This window comes from Vanellus vanellus (assembly GCF_965231255.1).
Source record: "Vanellus vanellus genome assembly, chromosome: 1".
NCBI lineage: Eukaryota > Metazoa > Chordata > Aves > Charadriiformes > Charadriidae > Vanellus > Vanellus vanellus.
Genome location: NC_138905.1, coordinates 121,596,330 through 121,622,694, shown reverse-complemented (window position 1 = coordinate 121,622,694; position 26,365 = coordinate 121,596,330). Strand labels below are relative to the sequence as shown.

General features: G+C 38.0%; 2 protein-coding genes across 2 annotated transcripts; one reads left to right on the top strand and one right to left on the bottom strand.

Moving 5' to 3' along the window:
- Positions 1-5,597: 5,597 nt before the first annotated feature.
- On the top strand, positions 5,598-16,149 carry LCA5L (lebercilin LCA5 like; the record flags this gene model as incomplete). Its single annotated transcript, XM_082486335.1, has 6 exons — positions 5,598-6,044; positions 7,552-7,689; positions 9,612-9,705; positions 13,234-13,343; positions 13,632-13,764; positions 15,455-16,149. 6 exons carry the CDS (start codon positions 5,598-5,600, stop codon positions 16,033-16,035), a joined length of 1,503 nt encoding a protein of 500 aa, XP_082342461.1. The 3' UTR covers positions 16,036-16,149.
- Positions 16,150-17,663: 1,514 nt separating this feature from the next.
- On the bottom strand, positions 17,664-26,245 carry GET1 (guided entry of tail-anchored proteins factor 1). Its single transcript, XM_082498967.1, has 5 exons — positions 26,079-26,245; positions 23,639-23,804; positions 21,780-21,847; positions 20,809-20,923; positions 17,664-19,283 (listed from the first exon to the last, which is right to left on the bottom strand). Exons 1-5 carry the CDS (start codon positions 26,169-26,171, stop codon positions 19,210-19,212), a joined length of 516 nt encoding a protein of 171 aa, XP_082355093.1. The 5' UTR covers positions 26,172-26,245; the 3' UTR covers positions 17,664-19,209.
- Between the last annotated feature and the right edge of the window lie 120 nt (positions 26,246-26,365).

The window sequence follows — 26,365 nt, the reverse complement described above, 5'->3', positions numbered from 1 at the left end:
TCTGTTTCTTGTCCTTTACCTTTTGGTTTCCTGTCTTTTCTTCTCCTTTTCCATTTTATTTCCTTTTCAACATCAGCTCTTGAAGCTGGATGGTGAGGTTCGGCCCACACTTCTCAAAACAAATCAAAGCACTATTTTTAAGTTTAAATTAAGTTAATTTGGTTTAAAGATAATTTGGCCAGAAAGTACTGACAGTGTCAAATCAAATTTAAACAGAAATACAAATCTACATACCGAGCTGGTGTTTGCCTAATCCTCATCTTAAAATACAAATTGTCATCTCTTAGGGATTATTTCACTGGCTCAAATTTAGTAGGACACTGGGCATTCCTCAGTATTCCATGAGGAAAAGTTGTTCGTATAAGGGAACAAAGAGTAATGAAACTGTTTGATTCAACCTAGAACATTTTGTGCAATCCTAAATTACACTTTTTAATTTTCTGTGGGAGTTATGTGATTCCCCTCTCCCCTTTAAGAAATTGAATTTCATTTAAAATAAAATGCCACCACAAAGCAAAAATGCCAACAAAGGAGTTAGAATGTTCTAAAAATATATTGTCTTTTTTTCTTTTGGCGAAAGCTACTTGTCAAAATCCATCTAAACTAAAATACCATTTTAACCCCCATGAAATTTCTTTTACATAATTGCAATGCCCACCAAATGTACAACTTACTTTACTACTGGGTAGAATTCTGCATCTATAAAACTATGGTCTGAGTAGTCTTCATGTGATATAAAGAAAATGAAACTGATTGAACCATATCTCAAGAATTATTTTTTACTAGAACCACAGTGTTTAAATAATGCTGCCAGGAGTATGAATTAATCTGTTTACTCTCTAGTAGCCTCAGTAAGGAAAAAAATTGAAGTGTAACAGATATTCACAAAGACATAAAAAATTAGTCAGCATTCTCTATTTTATGCTAAATATATGTTTTTTTAAAAGCCAAACAATTAGGAGAGTTTGTTTTGTTTGAAAATTGAACTGTTGAGGAGAGACAATTGAAGAGGAAGATCAAGAACCCGATCAAAAAAAACAAGATCATCTCATCAGAGAACCACATCTCTGACATGAACAGTGCATTACGTGGGATATTTTCCAAGCTATATGGGTGCATAGACATGGGGATAAGTGTCTGGCAGCATTTTCAAAAGCAAACAAATGTGTTAAGTACAGTTTGGCTGTGAAGAAATTGTTTTCATTAAAAAAACACTGAAATTTTCCCTAATGTTTCTTCTGAAATTGGGCAGAGACACTTTTATTACATTGTGAGGTTTTATTTAGCAAGCTTTGTTTTACAAACAATTCTGATTTGAAAGTAAATAAACAAGATCCAAAAAGTTTAAGAAAACCTTTCTTTCAGTCTCTAAGACACTGTTGTGCAGTGATGCTATATCCTTAATGTGACAGCTAAGATTTTTTTTTCCTATTGTACTGGATAAGTTAACTTCGAGATCTGATTTGTGATCTAATTATTGAAAAATATGACTAAATGATATTTTTATGACATGAGTGGAAAGCTAAAAATACTATAAAAACACAGAAATATCCAGTTTCTAGAGACTTGAACAATTGTTTTTTTAATATTGTAAAGCACTTTGTAGGTATTGAGCATAAATACAATTACAGTTCTTTTAAATTACATTAATTATGGAGAAAATGTATACGTTACAGGAAATAAACTATGGTATCTATTTACATTTAAATGGTAGTACCTTGTAAATCTTTAGAAAATACATCCCAGTATCATAGTAAATTCTGAGGTAAAAACTAGGATATTTCATATTGCAGTTCATTCTGGAAACAAACTTACCCACTTACTACAGACCACACAATTATTTTAATGGGTTAAAGAGTAGTTACAGGGTGTTTTTTAAAGATAACTTAGTAATTCTTGTCATTGTTTAATAGAGTTGAACACTGTTTAGTATTGTTTACGTTAACTATAAACAACTCAATAACATTTTGGTTCCTGATAGGTTATGGTGGTCAACTTTTAAGTTTTCTACCATAACACAGTAGTGAACTCAGGTGACTGTTTCCTCCGTATTTTAGTGACAGAAGATAATAAGTCAGAACGTGGCACAAAAAGCAGGGATACTAAAGATTCCCCAAAGCACAGAAGTATCAGAAGCAGCAGCTGTAGCAAAGATAATGATTGTAGGTGACGTGGTAGAGAATTACAGAAGTGAAAATTCTTACGCTAACACTTCTGATGACTTTGTCAGTGACTTGCTCCGAAACAGAGGGAAGCAGCAAACGTTTAGAAATATCAGGAACTGCAGAGGACACAGGAAAAGGAAAAAAAAGAAAAAGGAAAAGAAGAAAAAAGGACAGTGTATCTTCCCCCAAGATGATAAAAAAGGTACTTTGTTTTCTGGTAGCAGTAAAATGAGACTCTCTTGAGAAATGTAGCTGTGCCCTTTCTTTGGCATTTTCTCAGTAATTAGGAAGACAGAGGAAACAGTTTTTCAGTGAAGAAAAATAATAAAACATGTTTCAAACACTAGGAAGGGGAGGGAAGAGAGATAGAGATTCCCTGTTGTGTTATCCCACAATACCTGGCAATTCAAGAGGCAGAATAATCACCTGAGATGTGGAAGCACCTTTGCAATCCTTTTTCCTTCAGTTTTAACCTGAGGACTTGAAAATGGCTCTCTCACATATGCTGCAATTTCTGGTTTTGACCATGTATCACATGATGAGTCTGAAAAAGCCTTTTCTGAGGAAAGTTACTCAAAAATTAAATGTCTGCACAAAAGTGTCAGTTTTGAAAAAAAAAAAAAAAAAAAAAAGCCATGTTTTGTCCAGTTTAGTCATGGTGTATCATGTAAAATTAAGTTTGTGCTTCAATGGAATGACCATATAGCACAAATATATTCCCTTTACCTAAATGTTAACAGTGAAGAATCTTTTCATGTCTGCATGTTTTCATACCTGCACCCACACTTACTTAAATCTCACCATGCCATGTCAAAAAATGAGTGTAAAAACAATGACCCTTTTCCTCCTGAGCTTCAAAATTTCATCTAGATCTACCAAATCTACAAGATGCAAATCAACCAAAAAAAAAAAAGAGAGAGGAATCATTGATTATCTCTTCTATTTTATAAGTTATATGCTGCTGTCAAGGAGTCATACTGGCAAGAAACCAGTAGACCAGAAAGAATAACCACATTTTAAAAATCTATTTAGCAAAAGAATGATTATTGGCTAGTAGCTCCATTGGATATTTTAAGTGGTTATTTTTGCTTCTTCATGGCTACTTTAAATGATTAATTTCCCAGGAACATAATTACAACCTACATTTTCACCCTGTATAGATGTGTATAGCTTTTAGGTTTTTTGTCATCTTTTGCAGGATAGTATTTTCCCATTTCTTTTACATCCTCGTGTTCCATTCTTGCAAAATAAAATAGTAATGTAATGGTTGTTCTCATTTTGGAAATATTTGTGTGACAACACTTGTGGTCATATTGCAGTCTTCCTGCAGTGGAATCCTATTACAGAGAACATGCAGGTGTGATGCTTGCATACCTTCCATTTGCTTTGTTTTTTACCTCTGGTGAGTTTTTCTTACACCACTTGTTAATTTCACTCTCTGCAGAAGATCTGGAATGTGTCTGACCTCAACTGATTGCTACAATTTCTTCTCTTTTTACTTCAACCTCCATGATAGTCCTTCTTAATCCATTTAATACATATGTAAAAAAAAAAAACTGCCCTGCCCAAATCACAGTCTCTCCTCCTTTTGATTCCTAATCTCAGATTCTTTCTAGCCTTTCCTCTTGCTCTCACACTGATAGTCTGTCCTCCCCACGTGGCTCTGTATGAGCGAGGTCCTGCTGGCCTGACCCTGCCTTCTGTCCTCTATCAGCAGGGCCATCAGAACAAAGACCATCTGGTTTGTATCCTGAAAGAGCAGAGTGGATCGGGTATTTCAGGAATAAGAGCAAAGGACAGACAGAATTGTATAACTGACCCCCTTCATCCTTTCCCTGAACTCTCTGCCTCACATGCCAGGCACATGGGTGTCAGGCCAAGGCCCTGCTGTGGGAAGGGGAGTAGCAGAGCTGGGCTGAAGCTGTGGAGAACAGGAAGGCTGGGGTGGCTGCTGCCAGCAGGGAAGGAGAGACAGAGTGAGAGCAATAGGTGCTGCTACTGCGGGGAACAGCCTTTTCCTTGCTGAAGCCACTGCCTCATTCCTCTCTGTCTTCCTAGATAATAGTTTCCATAGCTTTCCACTCTTCTGGCATAGGTCATGGTAGCAGTGAGGCCATGGCATGGTGGTGCCCTAAGCAGTGTCCTGCTGTACTTTTCCTACTGCTGATTTGATGTTGCTTCCCATCTCCAACAGGGTGTTCTGTTTTGGGCCAGCTCCTGTAGAGTTTGTTTGCAGAACACACATTGGATTCAACAGAACTGCTTGAAAAGATCTGTCCTTTTCCTCTGGTGTTTTTTTAGGTTAGGACCTTGCCTATTTTATCCATAAAATGTTATGTGATCTATAAATTATTATAACTTCTAGCAACATACTGCCTGAAATGTCTTGAGAGCTATAGTGAAATTGAATATATGTCTGAAAAGGGGAAACACACTGAGATCTACAGTCTTGACTATTTTCAAATTCTGATTATGTTTTAGGAAAGGAAAATGAGAGTAATTCACTCAGAATGCTGGCCATAAAGAAAGGCAAATAGCAGTACTACACTCAGAATGCTAGCACGTAAAGTTTTTTTTCAATTGCTGTAGAGAAACAGTTTACACAACTGCACAACTGTTCTATACTAATAAGCATGTAAGGTTTAAAAATGTAGTTCAATTTAAAGCTGACTTGAAAACTGTAGAAAGCTGGCTAGAAATCCTAGCTGCAGAGAAATGTAACCACGTGCTATTGTGATCACCTTGGTTTTTGAGTTCTTGCAGACCTGTAGATTACTATGTTGGTTTTTTTCTGTCACGCCCCTATTCAAGGTGTAGGCCCTCCCTCTTGGGAATCTTTCTAGATGGATTCAATTTAGTTCTTCAGTCCCCAGATCATGCCCACATTAGTGAACTGCATGATTTACAGAGAGAAAATTTATTTCCATTTATACTGGAGTAATGTGTTAACATAAACATACTTTAGTAAGTTATTCCCAGTGTACTATTGCTGTTTTTCTCAGAAGACACCACCTGTGTAGGTACCCTTATTAATGGAAAGTGAGCATGATGGCTGTCTCAAATGAAAATGGCTTCAGAGAATGAAAGGAGGGAACCTTGACCTCCTGTAGACCTAGTCAGCTATCACCCGGTGCAGCCACATAAATGCACACACAGAGATATAAAATCTTTAATGGATTTACCTGTGAAATACTTCAACGTTGGGTCTTGGTATAGATCTTGGGCATTTTGTCAAATATACCACAGTTAAGTAGCTTGGATGGGCAGTATATGAGCTTACATGAAGCTGTAAAGACATGCAGTGATTTTGCTGTCTCAAATCATTGCTATATATCAATGCCAGTTTACTTCGTTCTGAATGCAGGATGAAAAAAATTGCCAGCTGAGAAGATATCACATCAGAATTCTTCAGTTTTAAGCCTGCATAGTAGTATGATTTCCCAGAAAAAAAATGCAGTGGCTCAGCGAATATCATCAGCAAGACTTCACAAAATTAAAGAGCTGAAGAATGAAATATTTTATTTACAACACGAATTAGAAGCATCAAGCTTAGAAAACCACATTTTGAAACAGCTTCATTGTCGGCACTCGAAAGCAATAGGTAGATACGAAAATTCAGAAAGTAACTTGCCAGATCTTTTAGCACATCATTATGATGAGGTGAGAGCTTTAAGGAAACTCCTGAGGATGTCTCAGGAGGACGAGAGAAATACATCCAGGAAGCTCAGAAAAGTTGAAGCAGAGCTGCTAATAGCTAAAGATGCTTTGCAGACCTTGCATATGCTTTCAGAAGACAAAGCTCTTGCAGAGAGAGAGGAACTTGATTACAGATTATCAATCCTTACAGAAAAAATGGAAGCAAACGATAAGAGAATACAGGTAATATGCCCATATCATTGTATTTGTGGAACAATAAAAAGAGAGGTTTCTGTGCAAGAATAGCGGAGAGATTTTAGCTGGTTCTTCTTGCATTAATGATTCTGATACAGTCCTGTAACGTTGAACATTCTTTTTATTCCAGTGATGTTCTGAGTGTAAAATACTAAAAATGGCAGTAGTACCCCTTCCCAGTATTTTAAAATCTGGCAGAAATGTGTGAGTAGATTAAGTTTGGCAGTAGAGATCATCTTGGAATTAAGTTGTATGCCTTAACCCTGTTAAGTCAGTGCATAGCATATAGCTGGAGAGCAATCCTCAGCAGTGTCTACTCTGCACCCTGCCAGCAGCATGGGGTACCCAGGCTTAAGTGGGCTGTCTAGCTGCAACAGCACAGGCCCTAATTTACCTTGGCAAAGCACAGGATTAGTCACACATGGAGACCACCGGGCTGCTGCTGGTCTACTTCCTTGAACAACTAAAGCTGGTTTATCTGTAACTAGGACTGTTATTTTTACGTGGTGCTGATGGGCAGTATGGACGTACCTACATCTCCTATTCACTAATTACTGTCACTCACTGTAGTTGGCTGTAGGGCAGCTGCTGAATTAAGCAATAGTCAGGTGTCCCAGATTTTAGGATTGGTTCTACTGGTGGTTTATTATGTGACGGTAGTAAAAGCCTTGTGGGAGTTTAAGAGGAGGTAATTCATCTCCTTTTAATATTTCATGCTTCTTTATTCTTACTGAACCTTTCCCAAAAAGACAGGAATACAGTTTTTAATACAAACTGGAAGAGTGAAATTTCCATTGTCCTCCAGGAATTAATTTCTATTTTCTATGGGTTGTATTATGCATAGAATTAAATAAAGAGCCAGGTATTCTTAGAGGCATTTCACCATCCGAACAGCTAGGTCTGAAGTGAATTTACTACAAAAAAGAAAATGAAAATATAAACAGCTGAATTCAAACTCTTTTTTGAAAACCTTCTATTTTTGGAAGTCCTAGGGAGAAGGTATAAAAAGCATGCAGGTTTGGGTGTCCACCTTACAGTTTTAATAACTATGATTTCAGTGCAAGGCACTGGGTTCTGATGATAAAGTACTCGATAAAGTACTCAATGAATTACCTAGTTTTCATTTACACTAAGCCTCCTTATGCTGCTGCAGTTAATAGATCTCAGTGTGAACAGAAATGTCATCTTAACATTTCTCAAAGATGATTGTATTCATCAGAAAGGTAATGTACAGCCTTATTTTTTATGATTGAATGCCAAAAATATACTTTTTTTGTTTAGTAAAATTAGGTTTTAAACCAGTTTTTGCCTATTTTAAAGTATTTTTTTCAGATACGTCATCATAATTTCATGCCTTGTTTACAATAGAATATGATTATTAGATGCTTACTTTTCATTATATTAGCATGGTTATTTTTTAAGTCTGGTAAGAACTGAAATTTTTCAACATTCATACTGAGTACATCCACATGGTAAAATATATAATTTTTTTAAGAGCCTAGAAAAGCAGCTGAAGTTGAACAATAGCACCTTTAGTCGTCAGCTGGCAAATGAGAACAAAAAAGCTGTGGAAGCTGGGATAATTACAAAGAACTTGCAAATGGAAATTAAGTCTCTTCACCAAAAAATTAAGGTATTCAAGATTTTAAACAGATTTCTGTTCCTACAAGAAAATTCAAGTATTTAACGTTGCCTATTCCCTTTGCCTCTTTTATATTATTTAGTAATGAAATTTCTGTTTCCTAGTTGAGTCTATAGTCTACCAACAAAAGTGAAAATATCAAATGATGAAATTATTGTAAGGTCTATTTGTCAGAAGTTCAAAGTAGTTCAATAACTAATTGAAACAGAGATTAATGCATCACAATTTCAACAAATAATCCACACCAATTTGTCGCCATTTTGATAAATCTAGGTCAATATATTCATCTACGAAATTTAAAAGCTCACTTACAGAAACTCCTTTAAATCAAAATGAGCCAAATATTACAATCTGCAAAGCTAGAGTTTAACAAAAAGACTTCCGTAAATGTTTCAATAGTTTGTTTAAATTCCAGCTTTGTTTTTAGACAAATATTTTGGGGACAAATACGTCTAGTTCAACACTTATTGTAATGCTTGTAAACCAAACATACAGGAAAACCTAAAAGTGACACTAAATAGAAAGAGAAACAAAACTGCCATGGATGGTATGTCATATGAGTTGTAAACAAGAAAAACAGTACATATTCCAGAAAACATGAAAACCCTTGTGGCTTCTTAACAATTTAAACTGTGCTTGTAACACAGTTAAAATATATTTTTTTTTTATTTCTTTATAAAATGACCAATCCAGCTGTTGATCCTGCTAGGGAGCTTTCTCTTTCTAAGTGGAATCAAATGTCTGTGAAACATGCTGTTATGGGGAGTTTTCCCAAACATTGTGAAGGGCAGAACAGGCAACTCCCGAGGATTCATGGAGCTTTGCATTTCTCTACAGGGGCATTGTCCCTCTTACCTATGTACCAGCTGCAGAAACTTTGCTCTTGATATTTAGCAGCAGCCAGGCTGCCCAACTGCAGAAGCCCAGTGAGCTGTTGGGAAAGGAAAAGAGTACAGTGCTCTTCCCGGGCCCTGTATCAAAAACCCCAAAGAGCACTTGCAGTGCTATTTCCCTGCCAGAGTCTGATCTCCTCCTGTATGTGTAGATCTGGGAAGTGGGAAAAATTGTAGTCCCAGGAACACTAATGTAAAACTGTTCCAAATTGCAAATTTTTCTAAAGTGCAGTTCTCACCTTAATACTTCTCTAAAATATTTCTATTGTGTGTTTTCCACACGGTTTTCTATGCATGTCCAGTTCTCTTAATGTTATATTTAGAGTCACAAAACCTTCTATTGTTCTACCACAAAGAAGACCAGACATGCTTATTAACCTTATTTTTCTGCCAGAACAGAGTTTATTGTTACACTTTCATAGTTTGGGCACCTGACTTATTCAGACCATTCAAGGTATTCAGACACACTTTTAGGACAATGTGTGTCTCCAAAGTAAACACAGCTCCTATTTTTCACACTAAAAACTGATATGGTGAGAGTGTTACTCTCTCTTCTGTGTTTAAGATAGATTTCAGTAAGGAAAGAGGACTCTTGCTAAATAAATTTTAAAAGTGTGCCTCTGAAGTTTATGTCATCTCCCAAGCAATAGGTTGTAAAACACAACTGAGCACATTGTAACCAAGGGCACTGAATAAATAAAGGAAGTGAAGCCAAAAATTACCTAGTCTGAAGAAAATAACTCAGAACAACAGATGAAAAAATCATTAGAGAAGACTTCATTTTCTGAACACTGTGTTATGAAAAGGATCATGTAGGTGTACAGATGTATTCTTAGCCTTAGAAAGGGAGAATTTTGATTTGGCTCATGAAAGAAAATGAGAGATTCCCACTTATGTAAATGACATGGCCTGGCACAAAGCAAAATCACTGACAGTTTTCTCCCAACATGGGAAAATTAAGTCGGTAAAAAGTAATTCCTAATGCATATTAGAGGTTTAATACTGTTTATTTCTTCTTAGGAAAAGGATCGGCAACTTCAGATAAAAAATATCTATGCAAATTGGGTATCTAAAATCCCCAAAACCGAAAGTGATTCAGTACTTCATGAAAAAAGTACGTGTATATTCATTTTCCTTTTTTGTTTAGTTAAGTGGAACTTATTACATTGTTTTATAACTAGGCTGTATATTCCAAAATAAAAGCCAATATAGTACTTTTATATGGGCTAAAAATATTCTGTCACATGCAATTTAAAGAGAAGTGCTTGGGGTTTTGCTCATTTATTTTATGAATACAAATACATGACCTGTTTAATATTTAACTCAATTTTCATCTTGAATAGCGTTTAGTATACATAGTTTTAGTATACTAACAGTGACACTGAAGTAGTGCTGCTATTTTATGTGTCTATTTGCATCAAGAACTGTTTGCCTATTTGTTTTTTAACACGGTGAAGCTATCACTCCACAAAGCTTTTGAAGACTAATTTTTGTTCAGGCTGTTCCCTTTGACTTGGCTTGGAGAAGTGGGCAACCTAGAGCTAGAATTCCCACAAAATGGCTCACTAACGCAAAGCACCACACAAACAACCCTCCTGTAGCAAGTTCCTAGTTTTAGTACAGACTTCTAAAGTGCTTTTATATGAGCAAAAATAATGAGTTTAATTGGGTCTTTAAAAACTGTTTTTTCGTATTTAAAATCCTTAGACCCTGTAACTTACAAATAGCAGAGATGCTTCAATGTCCATTATTGAAGCTCCTGCAACTTGCATTTTGTTGGGGTGAAAGGAGAGGAGGAGTTCTTGGTTTAGGAAGTTTAAAGGCCAGTCTGATGATCATACTGTCAGCTTATTTGAGAGAAGAAAATGTTTATCCTTCGTAAGTAGCCCTTTGGTTTTTAGCGTAAGTAAATTTAAATGGGCAAGCAGAGATTGTAATAACCCAGTTATGGTATATCCTCTCAATTAATTCTATCCACAGAACTGATGTTATTATAAGTAAGACAGTAGAATGATAGAAAAGAACAGAAGAAAGCTAATTCTATCAAGGGAGAAAGAGCTCTGTAGCAAAGAGTATTTCTTTCACATGGATGTTCAGACAGGTTTTGGAGAAAAATATCTATTATATGTAATCTTGTCTATAAAACATTCCAAGAGCGGCTACCTTGTGTGAGATTCAACTGCCTAATTATAGGTATCCAGTGCCATTTGAGATGTCCTAGCACATTCTGCTTGGCCCCGTAGTTGTTGTTCCAGAAGGACATGGGTGTCCCATCAGTGCTGTGTAATATCGGCCAGACTTATGTGGATACCTTGAATACTCGAGGGTATCTCAAATAGCGTGAGGCGCCTGTGTTCTGACAAGTGGATCCCACCCCTTGAACTGAGTGAGCAACAGCTAAAACCAATTACAAATCCTACAAGCCAAGAACAGTTATATTGCCCGTGTGCTCACTATATTCATCATAGACAAAAATGTTGAAGAAGATAGTTTTCTTGAAGCACTTACAAATTTCTAATTGTCATATGCTTTAGATGTAGTATCTAGAACTTACTAGTAAATGTGGTTTATATAGAAACTAATAAACAGATTTCAAATACTTTCCCCACATTGAAAGTAATATTTTTGCCTTCTACTCAGGACCATAAATATTATGTTAATCTCCTAAAGGAGAGTTTTCTGCACAAATTTACACCCTGAATTTTGGATAATGATCTGGACATTGACTTTCCTGGGTTAAGCATCTCTTTAAAATACTAGTCAGATATTCCTGCTCCTAAACTGAAGGACAGATTGGAACTTTCTTCGTGTGGGTACAAAAAAGCACTTAAAATTTACATGTAGCAAATATATCTTCTGGAAATATTGAACATGCCCACAGAATTCTTCAAATTATGGTATCAGTGCAAAGACTTATTGTAGTCAGTTGCTAATTTCTTTCCTCTCCGTTGCCTTTGCAAATCCATTACTCTGCCTTAACTACAAGTGAACTACAGGGAAAAGGTTGGTGATTCAAGTTGTAAAATTAAGAAACACAAATTTCTACTTCTCATTCCAAGTCAGACACATTTTTTATGAAGCTCTGAATTCCAGTTTTAGTTACGTCACATAACCAGCTGTGGGGGTTTTAAATTTTACTCACATATGGACTTGTACAATATTGTTATTTAAATTACAGTAGTTAAATCATTGTTTACCTGATATTTTGTAATGAAAAGGTTCCAAGCAAAGTTGTCTCATCTTTTGGTATTTTTGGCCAATAAAGGCTTCGCTCTCTGCCAGTTAATGGAAACAGATGATTTAGAAATATACAACTGGAATTATTGACAATTATTTTTTTTTGCTTTTCACTACTGACTTGAATTTTCCTATAACAGACTTAGAAAGGGCTACTTCTTCAAGTAGTTATTTTCTATTCTGTGTGTACAAAATTTTTTACCCAGCAGGAGAGATAAAACGAGAAGTGGGGCTCCATTTTTTAACAATGTTGATAAATAGCTGAAGGTAAGCTTGCTTAGGTTATCAGAAAGCTCTATGTACATAAATAAAATCGATTTATTGACTTAAGCCGTTAATTTCACAAGCTCCCCGTGAAGGCAAAGTTTGTTCAGTTGCGGGAAGGTCACCCCAGCTCATCTAGAGGTACAGCTCCCCCTAGTTCTGAATCTGAGGAACGCTCCGCTGATTTCTGTTGAAAAACCTGCTGAAGTAACTACTTGCTGGTTGTCTTTTGAAAGGGAAAATTAATTCCCTCCACATCATCAGAACCATTCCTTCAAGAGTAATCCTCAAATCGATTATCAACATCCTTTTTACCACCAAACTGCAAACATTTGAAAAATCACCGTTTTTATGGAGAGTCTTCCTCTGATTTCAGAGATCAAAACTGGGAATAAGGCTGAATGTTGATGAAAGATCACGGTTTTGCTGCTGTGCTAGCAACTTTCTCAGTTACTGTACCCATGTCAAAATTATTCTAGAAATAGAATAAAAGAACAATATACTCACCTTCCCCATCCCATCCCCATTCAGCTATTTCTTTAAATGTCTTACTGAGTCGCTCCCTTGGAATCTCTTTTCAAAGACCATAGATATTTCAAACAGTGTTAAGCATTTCCTCTGAAGAGTTTGGTTCCATGAAGCCTTACAGAAGTGCTTAACTTTGAGAAAGGTGAGTAAGCAAGTCAGAAGGCATAAAAGCAAGCATGTTTATTATACCCTCTAAGATCCGAATTTAGGAACCTGAAAGCTGAGGCCTCGTACCAGACCTCTTAAATTTACATTAGAATATTACCACACAAATGAAGCCCGCATGGGTATAGACACATTTGTCTGACTTTGCACATTCTGTCTGAACAAGACTTTGTAGATCTCAAACTTAAGTATATGTATACTGTACTGATGTACAGATGAAAATGCTCCAAAGTCCAGGTAGCTATGTTTGTGTTCCAGTTTCAGCATTTATAGATCAAGCAGAACAAAGAATTTCTTTATTAAAGGGCATTAAGACATGGAGGAAAAAAAAATGTTTAAATCCTAGGCCATGTACCAGTATTATCAACCACCAAAGATATCTTTTGTTCATACCAACAATGTAATTCTAGAAACTACTGTATTGCTAACGATTGTCCTTTTTCAATAGGCCTTAGTATAAACAGATCAGTACAAGTAGATAAACAGAGTTTTAGGTCACCGCTGCTGCCACAGTACCAAACTCGGGAAGCAGAAAGAAGTCCAATTCAGCTAACAAAGGTATGAAAGATCTGGATCCAATCCCTTGTTTAAACTCTCAACTAAGCTGTATGTTAATCCGTAAGTTTCAGTAATATGCCTGAGTAGCCTGATCCATCGTCTTAACTTTCTAGCTGTGGATTTTGTGTGAATATATTACAGAAAATATGTAGGACAAGTGTTGTGATACAAAATAAGAATATGATAGTAATAGAAATTCCTAATCTTTTTATAAGCATGGCACTGTCTACTTTTAAAAGTACTAAACAAATTTCCTTCATTGTTTTTACCTTTAATTGCCAATTATAGGAGAAAAAGTCTTCAGAAGATGAAAATCAAAAAGCTGAAGCAAATGAAGCATACACAGATGCCCAATGTAGAACAGAAAAGCAGTCAACCAAGAAAATACCAAAGGCAGAAACTTTTAATAGAACACATAGAGGTATATTTTAACATTTTTCTCAGAAACTCATTTGATGTTTTCAAGAGTTGATTGAACCGATGGTATTGGTAATTTACATGGTTCTGACAGCCGTTAGCTGGCACCTGAATGACAGTAACTAGTTCAACAAATAATATATTAAGCATCACTGAAATCCAGCTGCTGGCAGTGCTGCACTGACAGCAGAGCAGCTCCACAGTATAAGGCATCTTCATACTGCTGTACTTCTAAAGGGAGCTCCTGCTCACGTTCGTAAAAAGTCAGTGCTTTATCTGTCAAAGCGCACTGCAGTTAATAGTTTGTTAATGCCACATTAACCAAATACTGATCTCAAATTGTTGGTTATGAATCTTCATATCGTAGCTGATGTCAACATATACTTCTGGCTCAGGATCTGTTGCTGAGAAAGGAAAAGGACTTCTTCAAGGGCTGGGAGTATGTCCTCATTACAATTGATCACTGTAAATAGATTGTATGTAAATCTTAACCATTGATCGTGTTCTTATACAATGGTTATATGCAAGGGACTCATATATACACACCTTTATTTTGAAGAGATTCTATAGAACAGAAGAAACCGATGCGTCTATTTCTTTATCTGAGTTTTTATTTCTAAAAATATTCATGTTATTTTCAGTATAGTGAGGCTTGTAGAAAGAACCAAGATCTGAATGCCATCATGCCAAATAATTCACAAATGGTAGGAGACATTACGTGACCTAAAGGGCATGCATTTACAGAGGTGAAACAGGTTGTTGAGGTCACTTACTAGATCAGTAGCAGAGCTGGTAATCTGGAAAGCGTTAACTCCTCTGTTTTGTACCCCGCCTTTTCAGCCTACAGCCTTTCCAGTCCCCACCAGATAGCTGAAGTCACCATTTGTCTTTGAAAACCCCTTTTAAAATTGGCAGAAAACACAGCTCTTCTGATTCTGCCTGTGAATCTCTCTTCTCACTGTTTGCCAGACTCTTTTCGGTCTGTCTCCCACTGCTCGTACTAGACTTATTTATTGAAGCCTTATTTAGCTATTTTGATTATTGCAACTTCATACTTCTCCTTTAAGCTTGGACTCTGTCTCATTTTGGAGGTACTCTGAGTCTCTCTAAAGCCCAGAACCTATTAGACTTTGTCCCCTGCAGCAGACAAATGTATTTACTGTAGGCATTCACTATACACATAACTTTTTCTACTAAAAAGTGGAGCCAACTCATTTATAGGTTAGAGACTTGCAGAGTATTCTGCTCCACGCAACAAGCAACCATGTTGTCAATTAAGGGATAGAAAATCCTACATATATTTTAGTTCCATTTAAAAGCAAGAAAATTACAATTAGAGTTTAGATCTCATGTGGTTTGTCTGTTGCATTGTACGTGACTTCTGGCCCTATATTTAGCCATTACTGATTACATTTGCATGCTAATTCATTTAATAAAATTAAACATAATGAAAAATGTAAAAATGAAGATATTTACCTGGACTCAATGGCACAATGATCTTCTTAAAATCTTGCCCAATCCTGTTATATTTATTAGTACATAGCATTATCATAACCCTCAAGACTGAAGTACCATCAATAATAACAACTTAAGCAAGGAGATAAGGAAGTAAATCTTCTTTTGTTAATGCTTCATGACTCTTTTATGTTCCTAGCCAATTTAACATTCCTAAAACCCACAATATTTCATTGTAGAGTATTTAAGGGAGGGCAGACTACCGACAGAAGAATACACTTGTATGGAATTTACAAAAGAAGAAAAAAAAGAAACAAATTTGCTTAAACAGGAGCAGAAAAAAATGATGAAAACTGAACAAATTCCTCTAAGTGACAGCGTAAAAGAGAACAATCAGGAGGAAGATACAGTGGAAGAATATGAAAAAGAAGAAAAACCACGAGAGGAACAGCTAAATAACAGTGAGAAGGCAAGGAATAAATGTGTAACTCCAGGTCCGAGAAACCTAACGCCAATTAGGCTGAAAAAAAAATATGTATTCTCAGAAGCCACTGAGAATTTGCATTATGGGCTTCCTACATCAGGTACAAAATCCAAAAAAAGCAGTCCTTGCAACCATAGACATGCAGGTCAGGACTGCAGTGAAACAGCTGAATCAAAAGTGGAAAATTCCTTTGGGCTATATGAACCATCTTTTGGTAAAGTTACCAAAACAAGGCAGAAGGACAGTTCCACTGAAGCGGAATGCTGCGCTCATATGACATTCACTGAAAGGAAAAACAGTCTTATGAAAGAACTCTTTGGACCAGGCTGTGTTTGAAGAGACAGACATTCAAGTTCTAACATGTGAGGAATGAAGAAAGAGAAGTGAAAGGATGCAGGATTACACAAGCCAAATTTCTAACCGCCACTACTAGTTCATAATGTAAAGCATCTAACCATAATGAAATTGTTATGAATAACCTCATAAGAATACACAAACTAGTTATTTTATTTGATATTTAGTTAGGTACATCAACTTATCTTTAGAAATACAGATCATTTAAAACTTTTTTTTTTAAAAAGTCTTTGGTTTTACCTTCATTAAATGCATATTAAATCTTACAAGTGCTGCGAATTTCTTTCAATGATTTTTCCAAAAATGACAGTCAAATCAGTTGTCACAAAAGATCATTCTTTTGTTCTTGGTCCGTGGCATGCATGTGCATGTAGATGCATCTTAGTAACAGTGCCTTAACAATTATGATATTTTTACCTGTTATCAGGTGTCCGAGTTAGTCTTTTTGTCATTTCCCGTTTTCTGCATTCTCTCTGCATTTTGAATTTTGAAGCTGATTATTTGTTAGCTAGCAGAAGTGAGCAATCTGCTTTCAAAAGGTTCATTATTGGGTTAGTACCAACAATCCAATAAAAGAAAATAGTTTTTTATTTTCTTCACTCCTGAAATAGCTTCCAGAATTCACCCATAATAAAAATAATTTGCTATTACATTGTTTTCACTAGCATTATAAAGCTCTAAAGCTTCATTCTTTTCCACTGTTAGAACTTATCAAAGCAGTTTGCCTGGTAACTTCCACAGCTGACATCCAAAGATGAATGCGCAAGAGTAAACTATTGTTTTGGAGAAGTCAGGCATATCCAGTTCTCAAAAAGCCTTTAAAAATCCCGTGTTTAAGGTTATGTAAGCAAGGGTAGGAGGATTATGTTTTGTTCCTCATAGTAATTCATGAAACATTTGATAAAAAGTGAAGTTCGGGAAAATGATGTGTATTGTATTAAATTTAAAAGGCAGTAGCATTTAAAAAAAATTATACCACAAAAGCTTTTAAAGGTGATTAAGATATTTAGATCTGAACCTATTTGCAGCATATTTCTTTTCAAAATTTTCAAGGTTTTTCTTGAAGTAGTGCTTAGGAGTGACTGTGCAGTCAGAAGAGCAGGCGTTTCTCCTCTGTGAACCATTAATACTTCTACAATGCCTTTACTGCTGCCCCCAAGTTAAGAGCAAACAAGCACATGTAATCCAACACCCGTCTTTGTACTTACTAGGTGACCAAAAGCCTTTTTGCCCTTACTCATCAAATGTTTGACTAGAGCAGCAAACAAACTGTGTATTTGACGACCCCATGCTAAGTGCAGATAAACCACAAATGCCACTGTGAAGATTTTAAATGATGCTGCTTTGCTTGACTCCCCTGTGTTAAACTCCGTAACAAGCTAAGTAGAAATATCATTAGCCGCATCTTTAGATTCAGAAGTATGTCAATGTCATAGTTAAATAATTTGCCCCAAATGCTTTAAAAAAATAATAATAAAAAAATTAGGCCTGTTGAATCCAACAGTATCTCCTTATGCAAGAACATGGTGGGGGGTGTTGTTGGTTTGGGTTTTGGTGGTTGGTTGTTTTTTTTTAACATTGAAAAATAGATTAGAAAACCTGAGACGGGTTGAAAAGCTTTATTTCATTAATAAAACCATGATTATACATAACATTCAATCACAACATTTTTTTCTTGATGATATTTAATGCATCCATTTTCACGTTGGCTAAACGTAATGCTTAATATAAAACCATTTTTTTAAAATTAATATTAAAAAACCCCAAACATTTCATGCATATATACACACAATGTATCATGACCTTTTGAATTAATTTCTAAAGGCAGTGCTAATTATGGAGGGGCCCTAGCCCCTTCCTTCATTCCTGCGGGAAGGCAAAGGACCTGAAGTAACACAACAAATGCATTCCACCGTACAGAGTGGGAAGCGGAACCAAAAGCGCCAAAGCCCAGCAGAAGAGGGAAAGGTATCCCTTACAGCTTTGTTCAGGCTCATGTCAAAAGAAAAGAAAAAAGGAGGTGTGGAACAAGAACTTAAAAAGCCCACCCACTTGCCTTATGGGGACAAACGACAGGGTTGCAGATGCCACTGTAGCACGGAAGATAACATAACTTTGCCACTGTTCTACAGGTACTGTACTAGGAAGAATTCTGTCCACCTTTAAATTCAAAATATTGTGGCTGTTTCCTGTACTTAAACACAGCAAGAAGGATTTACTCCAAAACAGAAAATTGTTTTCTCTGCTCCTGCTGCTTGCTACCATTCTGTTACTACTTTAGACATTTAAATCGCTAATTTTCCTTTTTACATTTACCTAGCTGTTTTGGGCGATCCTGGACTGTCATTACTGTATGCTAAAGTCCTAGGAATGTAGTTCTCCAAAGGAACAGCACTATCTTCTACTTGCTCACTCTTAACACGGAGCTTGAGAAGGATGGCCAGACCTTTCCTCCCAAAACATGGACAGAAATAGTTTCAGTGATCCTCACTCGGTTTGGGAAGCAGAAAAAATGTCAAGGAAGGAAAGGTCAGTTATCAATAAAAGCAGGAAAAAAAATCAAGTGTTCAATTAATTTTAAAAGTCAGGGAGGAAAAAGTATCCAGCCGTCCTGTATTTGGCAACTGAGTCTCTTAAGAGATAAAAGATTGATTCTGCATATATATCAATAATGCATTTTCTAAGACAGCCCAAGAATACACCAATTCTAGCGTAAAAAATAACAAGGAAGAAACTAATTTTGGTTCACCCTAAGCCAATCAAAACACCTACCTCTATCCTCTAGAACCACTTGTCACTAAATATAATCCCACCTTTGGGTGAAATTGCCATATTATACTTAAATTTTGGTGACTATGCCATGACAAAGTCTTACGGTTCTGCTGTGAATCAGTGTTTGTACTTGTCGAAATAGACACAAAATGAGGTTCTGCAAACAGCAATGCTATTCTTTGAAAACTGACCACCAAACTTAAAAACAAACTAAGGAAAGATAAAATAAATCAAAAGGAATACTGACTGATATCCAAATGAAGTAAAAATGATTATCTCAGATCTAGTCTTATGAAAGACAACTGTTCCTTTTTTTGGTTTTATGCATTTAAAACAGTGATAATGAAAATGTAGTTGAAGACTCCGTGTATTACTGGGATTCCTTCAGCTGAAAGGGTGTAGCATAATAGCTACAACTTTATTACAAACCACAAGCCAACATGTAATTCCAACACCACCTGAAAGAGAGATAAAACACAATTTAAGTCATTGCATCAATAACCCTGAAGCACACAAGTGTCTGAAAACAACTTGGGAAGCGTAAAAAATGTGCAGTATATATAACACACAGCTAAAAACACTTGCTACGTGCCTAACAGAAAATGCCTAAGGTGCTGAAGTTAAAGGCTTGGCAAGTAACAGAATACTTTGCTAGAATCTAAATGCAAGATTTGAGAGAGGTAAAAAGTAAATTTCCTCAAAAATTTAAATCAGTCTTTTTAAAAGCATTAAATCCATACTTCTCTCCCCCTGCTCCCCATACGCTATAGAAAAACACTACTGAGACCTTCGTTGCTAACTCAAATGCTTTGCACTGCTCTTTTAAAGGGTCCTGTCATTTCAACTAGCAGCACAGAAATTTGTATTGCTACGATGGAATAGAGGGTGTGCGCCAACGGCAACACACAGGACATCCATACTGCAGACTACATAGAATCATACTACATAGTATCACGGAATACATAGCTGTTTCATATCACAGATATGAAGAAACTACCTTTTGGGTGATTTTTAGACATTTTTGTGTTCAGCACCTAGAATTCAAAGGAGACCCCCACCGTAAAGTGATTATCAGCCGAGACGAAGAAGAAGATTTGAAGGCAGACATGGACGTGAACTTTTTAAAATCCCTTCAAATGCTGTTTAAATGTCTTCTAAGGACTATACCCCACCCTGCATAGAAGCAGACTTTTCTCTTGTCCAGTAAGCATGCTGGATACAAATAATTCTCTAGACAGCAATTAAAGATACAACAGCATACAATTCCAACAACATATTTTGGAATTCCTTCTAAGGCAGTTGGGACTTACAAGCCTATCATGAAGATTTACCGGCAGCATTTTACCTTGATGGTAAATTTCCACACATTATCCTGTCATTCTGCCTGCCTACTTATCCTGTTAGCATAGAACCAGCACACTTATCACTCTGAAACAGGAATCTACAAACCTGTGATATCCTTCCGATCATTAACTGGCTTAACTGCTTAAAAAGAAAAGGATTTAGGTAGGTAAAAACGCAACAGAAGTGCGATGGGAAAAAGCGTGGGAACAGACAAGGCAAAATGCCAAGAAAGAGCATACCCAAATCAGTCTGGAGTTACACTATGAAACCTCAGCAGTTTATAAGAAACACAGGTAAGCGATACAGACCTATGAAGTATTTGCCCATTTTTAAACCTAATGCCACTATTTCAGTGGACACCTTAATACAAAAGTATTTCTGATTTGAAATCTTCTCCAGGCTTTATTCCATATTACGATAAAGCTGCCCTGTTTGAGAAGACATAGAAATGACAAATAGCCCATTTCATTGAATACATACGAAACAGCTAATCAAATGTTTGCAACTCCTCCCTGTGCTAAGGGAGTTAGGAGAAACATACAGAAGCAGTGCTTTTAATCCATGTATGCTCTTTGTCATAACATTGTTAGCACCCGCATGGGCTTGGGAAATGTATTTTTTCTGTTTTACAGTGCTTACCTGCCACCCCTGTAGGAAAGGCTACCAGGCGCTCCAGCGGAGCAAGCCATTTGCTTGGAAGAACTGTAACTGGCTCAGAATAGTACTTCCAAATCAGAGAGATCATCAAGGCAGCCTAGAATTGAAATTTTTATCAGCTTGGATACACACCAAAGTACAGTTCCGCTGCTATTTTGAAGGAGTAAATCATAAATTCTAATTAAAGAAAATAGTTTCCTTGTTATGTTACATTGTTCTTAAGCAAGTTCAAAATATTTTTAAACTTAGTATAACCTTAACTTTATACACAATACTAAGAGGTAGCAGTGAGACGTTGGAAAATACTGCTTTCTTTTGAGACCCTGGTTCAGGTCTAGCATAGACAAACATATTAACAGTAACTGTTCAATTCTGATGACTGTTTTTAGCCATAATCTTTGCTTGCTAGGAATCCAACTAGCTTTAACATTACCCTAAAGGTATCTTCAGGTTGACCACTGTCATCCTGATGAGTAGACAATTCTTTGGCATCAAGTCTGAACTACAGAGACAATCTGATGAGGCGCTCTGGTGACGTGTGGCAGCTATAAGTGGAGATTTGCATCTTCATCAAAAGCATATTTTGTTTTCAAAAACATAAGCAAAATAGATTTACAGGTATCAGAACTTTCCTGCATCCAGTGTCATATGTAAATGAAAAAAATAAAACCTAATGATGACAGCGCTAAGACAAACTCCTATCTTGTCATCTCAAAACCAGAAACACAGAGCTAAAACGGAACTCAAAACTCTTTCCAGCTACAACTACCAGACTTTATCAGCAACATCTCTCCCTTCTGTTTCAAGAAACTCTTTCAGTTTGGCATGCACTGTGTCACTGGAATGTCAAACACCTCTGAGACTAACCATCAGCCAACAGATGCAGGAGAGAATTGTAACACTAGTGAGGATTTGTTTTAGTAATTTGTATTCATAATAAAATATTTACTTACTTGCAAGATGTAGAATACAATATTTATAACCCACTTTATTTTGGCTAATTGGGCAGTTCGTGCTTTCACTGTTAAAAGAAAAAAAGTATTACTCTGCATTATTTATAATAGTGAATTATACTTACATAAACTAGTAAGTTATTAATATTTCACTCTTAAGATCGGGACATTATACTGTTTAAAAATCACTTTTCAGATGACTCACAGCTATATTCAAACTACCCTTCCGTAGTTTGTGTCTGTATCACACTGTAGTTTCTTATTAATGCTACTATGAAAAGTTGCAAAACACTGATATCCTAGACAAAGAAATGTCACATGTAATCAAGAACACTATTCCCAAATGAGAACAGTCACTGTGGTTACAAATTTAAGAACCTGCTTCAGATGAAGCATAAGGTAAGTATTTCCCTTTCCTAGAAGGGGCTTTAGCAGATGCACTTTTTGCCCTATTTCATTCAGGAACACAGTTAAGACTATTCCTTCACTGAATGAATCTTGGTCACATTCAATATTAAAACTTCTCATGCCTATTTTTCTGCTGTTACTGTACCTCAGACCAACATAAAGAAGCCCAGTGAAGATATCACATCTTCAGACATAATGGTGGCCTGAAGGTCTCTAAAACAATATTGTTGGTTGCTAAGTGAACTACTCAAGTCTAGTGTCCTGGTTCCGGCAAGGATGGGGTTAATTTCCCCAAGGAGCCGGCAGGGGAGGCAAGTATTCCATACTATGTGACCCATGCCCGGCTATAAAAGGAGCTAGCCGGGGAGTGGGAGTCAGTCGCCACTCGGGGGTGGGCTGCGGCAGTGCGCGTGGTCGGTGCGCTTCGCGGCGGTACTGTAATCGCGTTCTTATATTCCTTTACCGGTGTTATTGTTTTCTTTTTTTTCTTCCCTTTGTCTGTTCTGTTAAATTGTAATATTTCAACCCACGAGTTTTGCCCTTTTCTGCTGATATTTCCCACGGCTGTGGGAGTCGAGCGAGCGGCTGCGTGGTTCTCTGTTGCTGGCTGAGGCCAAACCACGACATCTAGTTTAACTGAAATTACTGGGTTAAGAATACTACTATGGAAAGCAATCAAAAACTGTCAGTTGTAAATATTGTCCTTTCTCCTAGCATGGAGCCTATTAACATCTGTTAATTCTGCACAGAGGAGGTGGATAAAGCAAGTATTCTACCCTGTTGTAGGATCAGTTAGTGAGTTTGGGCAAAGACAAGAGCAAAAGCTCTGGTGCCAAAGGTTTACATATACTTTCTACCACGAGATGATTGATTATACTACTATAAAATCCTAATTGAGACAAAGCACTACAGCTTTATCGAAAAAAGCTGCTGCATAAGGTCAAACAGGATTGCAAAAGGACAGGAAAGGTTGGTCTATAAGATAACCAGATGAGACGTTTTCTCTCTAGCATTTTGTAGTACACCGACCAAATAGCCCCAACAAAGCAATGCGTCCTTTTGCTTCCTTGCAGTGAAGATGCACAGCCTTACTGTGTTACTTCTGTTGTTAATGGCAATGGACATCCTCAACTTACTCAAAACATGATTCAGTGATGAGCATCACTGAGAAAGAGTAAATAATTACACAATGAAGCCCAGGAAGTTCCTTGTAAGAAAAAAAATATATCTAAATCACTCCCTTATCAGTGTATGCAGAACTATGCACAACAGAAAGACAAAAGCAAGCCCTACAAAAAAATTTAAAGAAAAAAAAAGAAGAAAAAAGGGAACGCTAGAAACAGATAAGAGGGGAAGAAAAAAAGTTGAAGAAGAAATATACTTAAAAGTGAAAACATTTTTGAAAAAATGTTTTTCAGAAACTAGAAAAGGGAGTAAACTTTGCACTCTACCATGAGTTTTAAGCTTGTCGGTCATTTTGTTAATCTTTCTTTCCAGACGAGCATATCTAGCAAACTCATCCATCATACTAATGGTTGAGAGTTCTTGCTTCATGTTCTGAATCTCAGCTCTCATTTGGGACTCCTGCTCTGCATCCTTTTGTAACAATCTGGATATCTAAGAAGTAAAGAAATAGTATCAGTTATTTATCCAGAATTCCACTGATTTTCTTTAACATGTATAAAGTATGATCTCCTGTTTACATACTCAAAAGCCTCCCATTAAAAAGAAGGCCTTTGTATCAAGACACAGGAAAACCTTGGCTTAACGTCTGCAACGTGTTCTAAAAGCCAAAGATTTTTTACTTTCTTGTTCTGACTGCGAAGCAAATCAAAAAGGTTTAAAGAAAATTGTTCCCACAGAGCAGTGATTTTCAACTTTTCTACTATGGTTAACTGCCTTTTCCTTCTTTATTTCTGCCTTCGTCTCCTCATCGCCCCACACTCAGTGACACTGCCTTCTAAGACCTTCCAAACCTGCCTGCCACTGCATCCTGAGCCGAACTGCTGTCCTCCCTCCTTGCAATTCTCATCACCCACTGCTTGGATAACAAGTACCTGCTAAGTGCAGGAGAAGAAGGAGAAGACCTGGGAAGCACTCCTTTTCCATCACCCCTCTTTCCAGCTCCAGCAATGCCCCTTACTCATTCATCATTCCCATTTCCAGCTCCAGCAGCCTCAGCGAGGGTCTAAACTAATTAATGTGGAAACTTCATTCACTGAAGCCAAATTTTAGACCTCACCAATAACACGTAGCTCACCAACTGGGAATCACTCCTCTAGATTACAGATTGCCTGGTCCAGGCTGTTAGAAACACGCAAATTGCCACAGTGGCCAAGAGCTGTGATCCATCCAATGCAGTATCTTACCACTGCCTCAAAACCAGAAACATGTATTTGCACTAGCTATTTTTCTTACATCTTATCCATGCGTTTAAATGCAGTTTTCTTGTAACATCTTATTGGTTTCTTGGCTAAAATTACTTCTTACTGACAGAAGTGTAAAAGGTTAATCACACGTTGTGTTAGCAAACATTTTCTTCCCTTCTTTTACTTTCTTTTCATGAGGCACAACCTGCTTGTTGGTTCATGAACTCCTTTTACCTTAGAAATGAAGATGCAAAGAACACAAAATCTTTTTCTTGCTGTTCCTCAGCAAATCTTTGTTGCTTCCTCAAAACATGTAATTTTTCCCCACGAGTGATTTCTCAGTACTGCAGTCAATCAGAACATTACACTACTTTCTGTCATGAAAGCAAACTTGAGCAGAGATTTTCATTAGTCATCTATAGTAACACCGAGTTCAGCTTCCCAAATTGCTAAGAGCAATTTATGTTTTAAAGGGTTTTTATACATCATCAAACAGTACGCACCGATCTGTGTGAGCGTGAAGTTATTCACATGAAAGAGCAGAACGGCAGGTGTTTTAGCGTGCTTGCTCATGTTATTTGGCAGCAACAGAGTTTATTGGTCATAGAATGGTTAGAGTTGGAAGGGACCTTAAGATCATCTAGTTCCAACCCCCCTGCCATGGGCAGGGACACCTCCCACTAGACCAGGTTGCTCAAAGTCCCTGGCCTTGTGCAATTCCAGAGACGAGAGCTTCCACAACTTCTCTGGGTAACCTGTTCCAGTGTCCCACCACCCTCAGAGTAAATAATTTCTTCCTAGTATCTAATCTAAATCTACCCTCTTGGTTCATAATTCCATTATCCAGACTTAAAGTTTTATCCTGTGATGCCTAACTCCTTGATGTCCATGGCCGCCTGTCTCCCTTCTCCGCATCGGTGGTGTCCCTCTATGGAAAACGTGGAAGGCTGAGCCAAGCCGCCCTTCGCATCCACCCCCTGCGACGCCCCGAGGGCTGCAGCCCCCGCAGCACCGTTTAAGAGGTCAATACCTCGTTCCCCAGAACTTCGCCTCAAACAGCTGCTTAACCGAGGCCGAGGCCGCTGCAGTCACAGCGTCACCCTGTCACCGTCACACCATCACGGCCTTCGCTTTCATCACCTCCCGTTCTTCCCAGTATCAGCCCCTCGGTCCTTCCGCAGGCCCTGCCGGTCACAGCTGAGGGGGTGCGTTACGGCCGCGGCCGGGCACCGGCAGCCCTTCACCACATCGCTCGCCCCTCAGGCGGGGGGTGACGCCATTAACACCTCCGCCAGGCCCTGCCCCGCGGCCTCACCCTTCCTCAGACACCCGAGGGCCCGCCGCCCACCCCCGGGCTGGCATAGAGGAGTGTCTGCCCGCAGCCCCGCTGCCAGGGGACGGACGAGGGCAGGCGGCGGGGATGGGGGCATGAGAGAGGGGTGGCGGCCGCCGCCGCCTCCCTGTAGTAACGCTCTACGGCGGGGGAAGGGGGGGAATAAGGCGGGGCGCTGACGTCACTTACGATGGAGGAGCAGGAGGGCAGGAGGATCTTGAGCGCGTTGCAGAGGAAGACGGAGCTCAGCACCAGCAGCCAGGCGCCGCCGCTCTCCGCCATGCCGCACGGCTACCGCGGGCGGGCGGAGGGGCGGGCACACCCCCCTCCCGGTCCCTCCAACACCACACGCACCCCCCGACACTCGGCAGTCTCCCGCGCGGGCGGCGTCGCCTCAGGGCGGCGCCCGCTTCCCCCCACCCCGCCCCGCGCACGTGGGGCGGCGGGTGGCCGTGTGAGGGGAAACGGGGACAGGT

Coding starts and splice junctions, on each gene's coding strand:
- GET1 (XM_082498967.1), bottom strand. CDS start 26,171: ATGGCGGAGAGCGGCGGCGCCTGGCTGCTGGTGCTGAGCTCCGTCTTC. Junction 21,848..23,638: donor CGACAAGCTTAAAACTCATG/GTAGAGTGCAAA, acceptor TTCTTTTAACAG/TGAAAGCACGAACTGCCCAA. Junction 20,924..21,779: donor TTGTATTCTACATCTTGCAA/GTAAGTAAATAT, acceptor TTTCAATTCTAG/GCTGCCTTGATGATCTCTCT.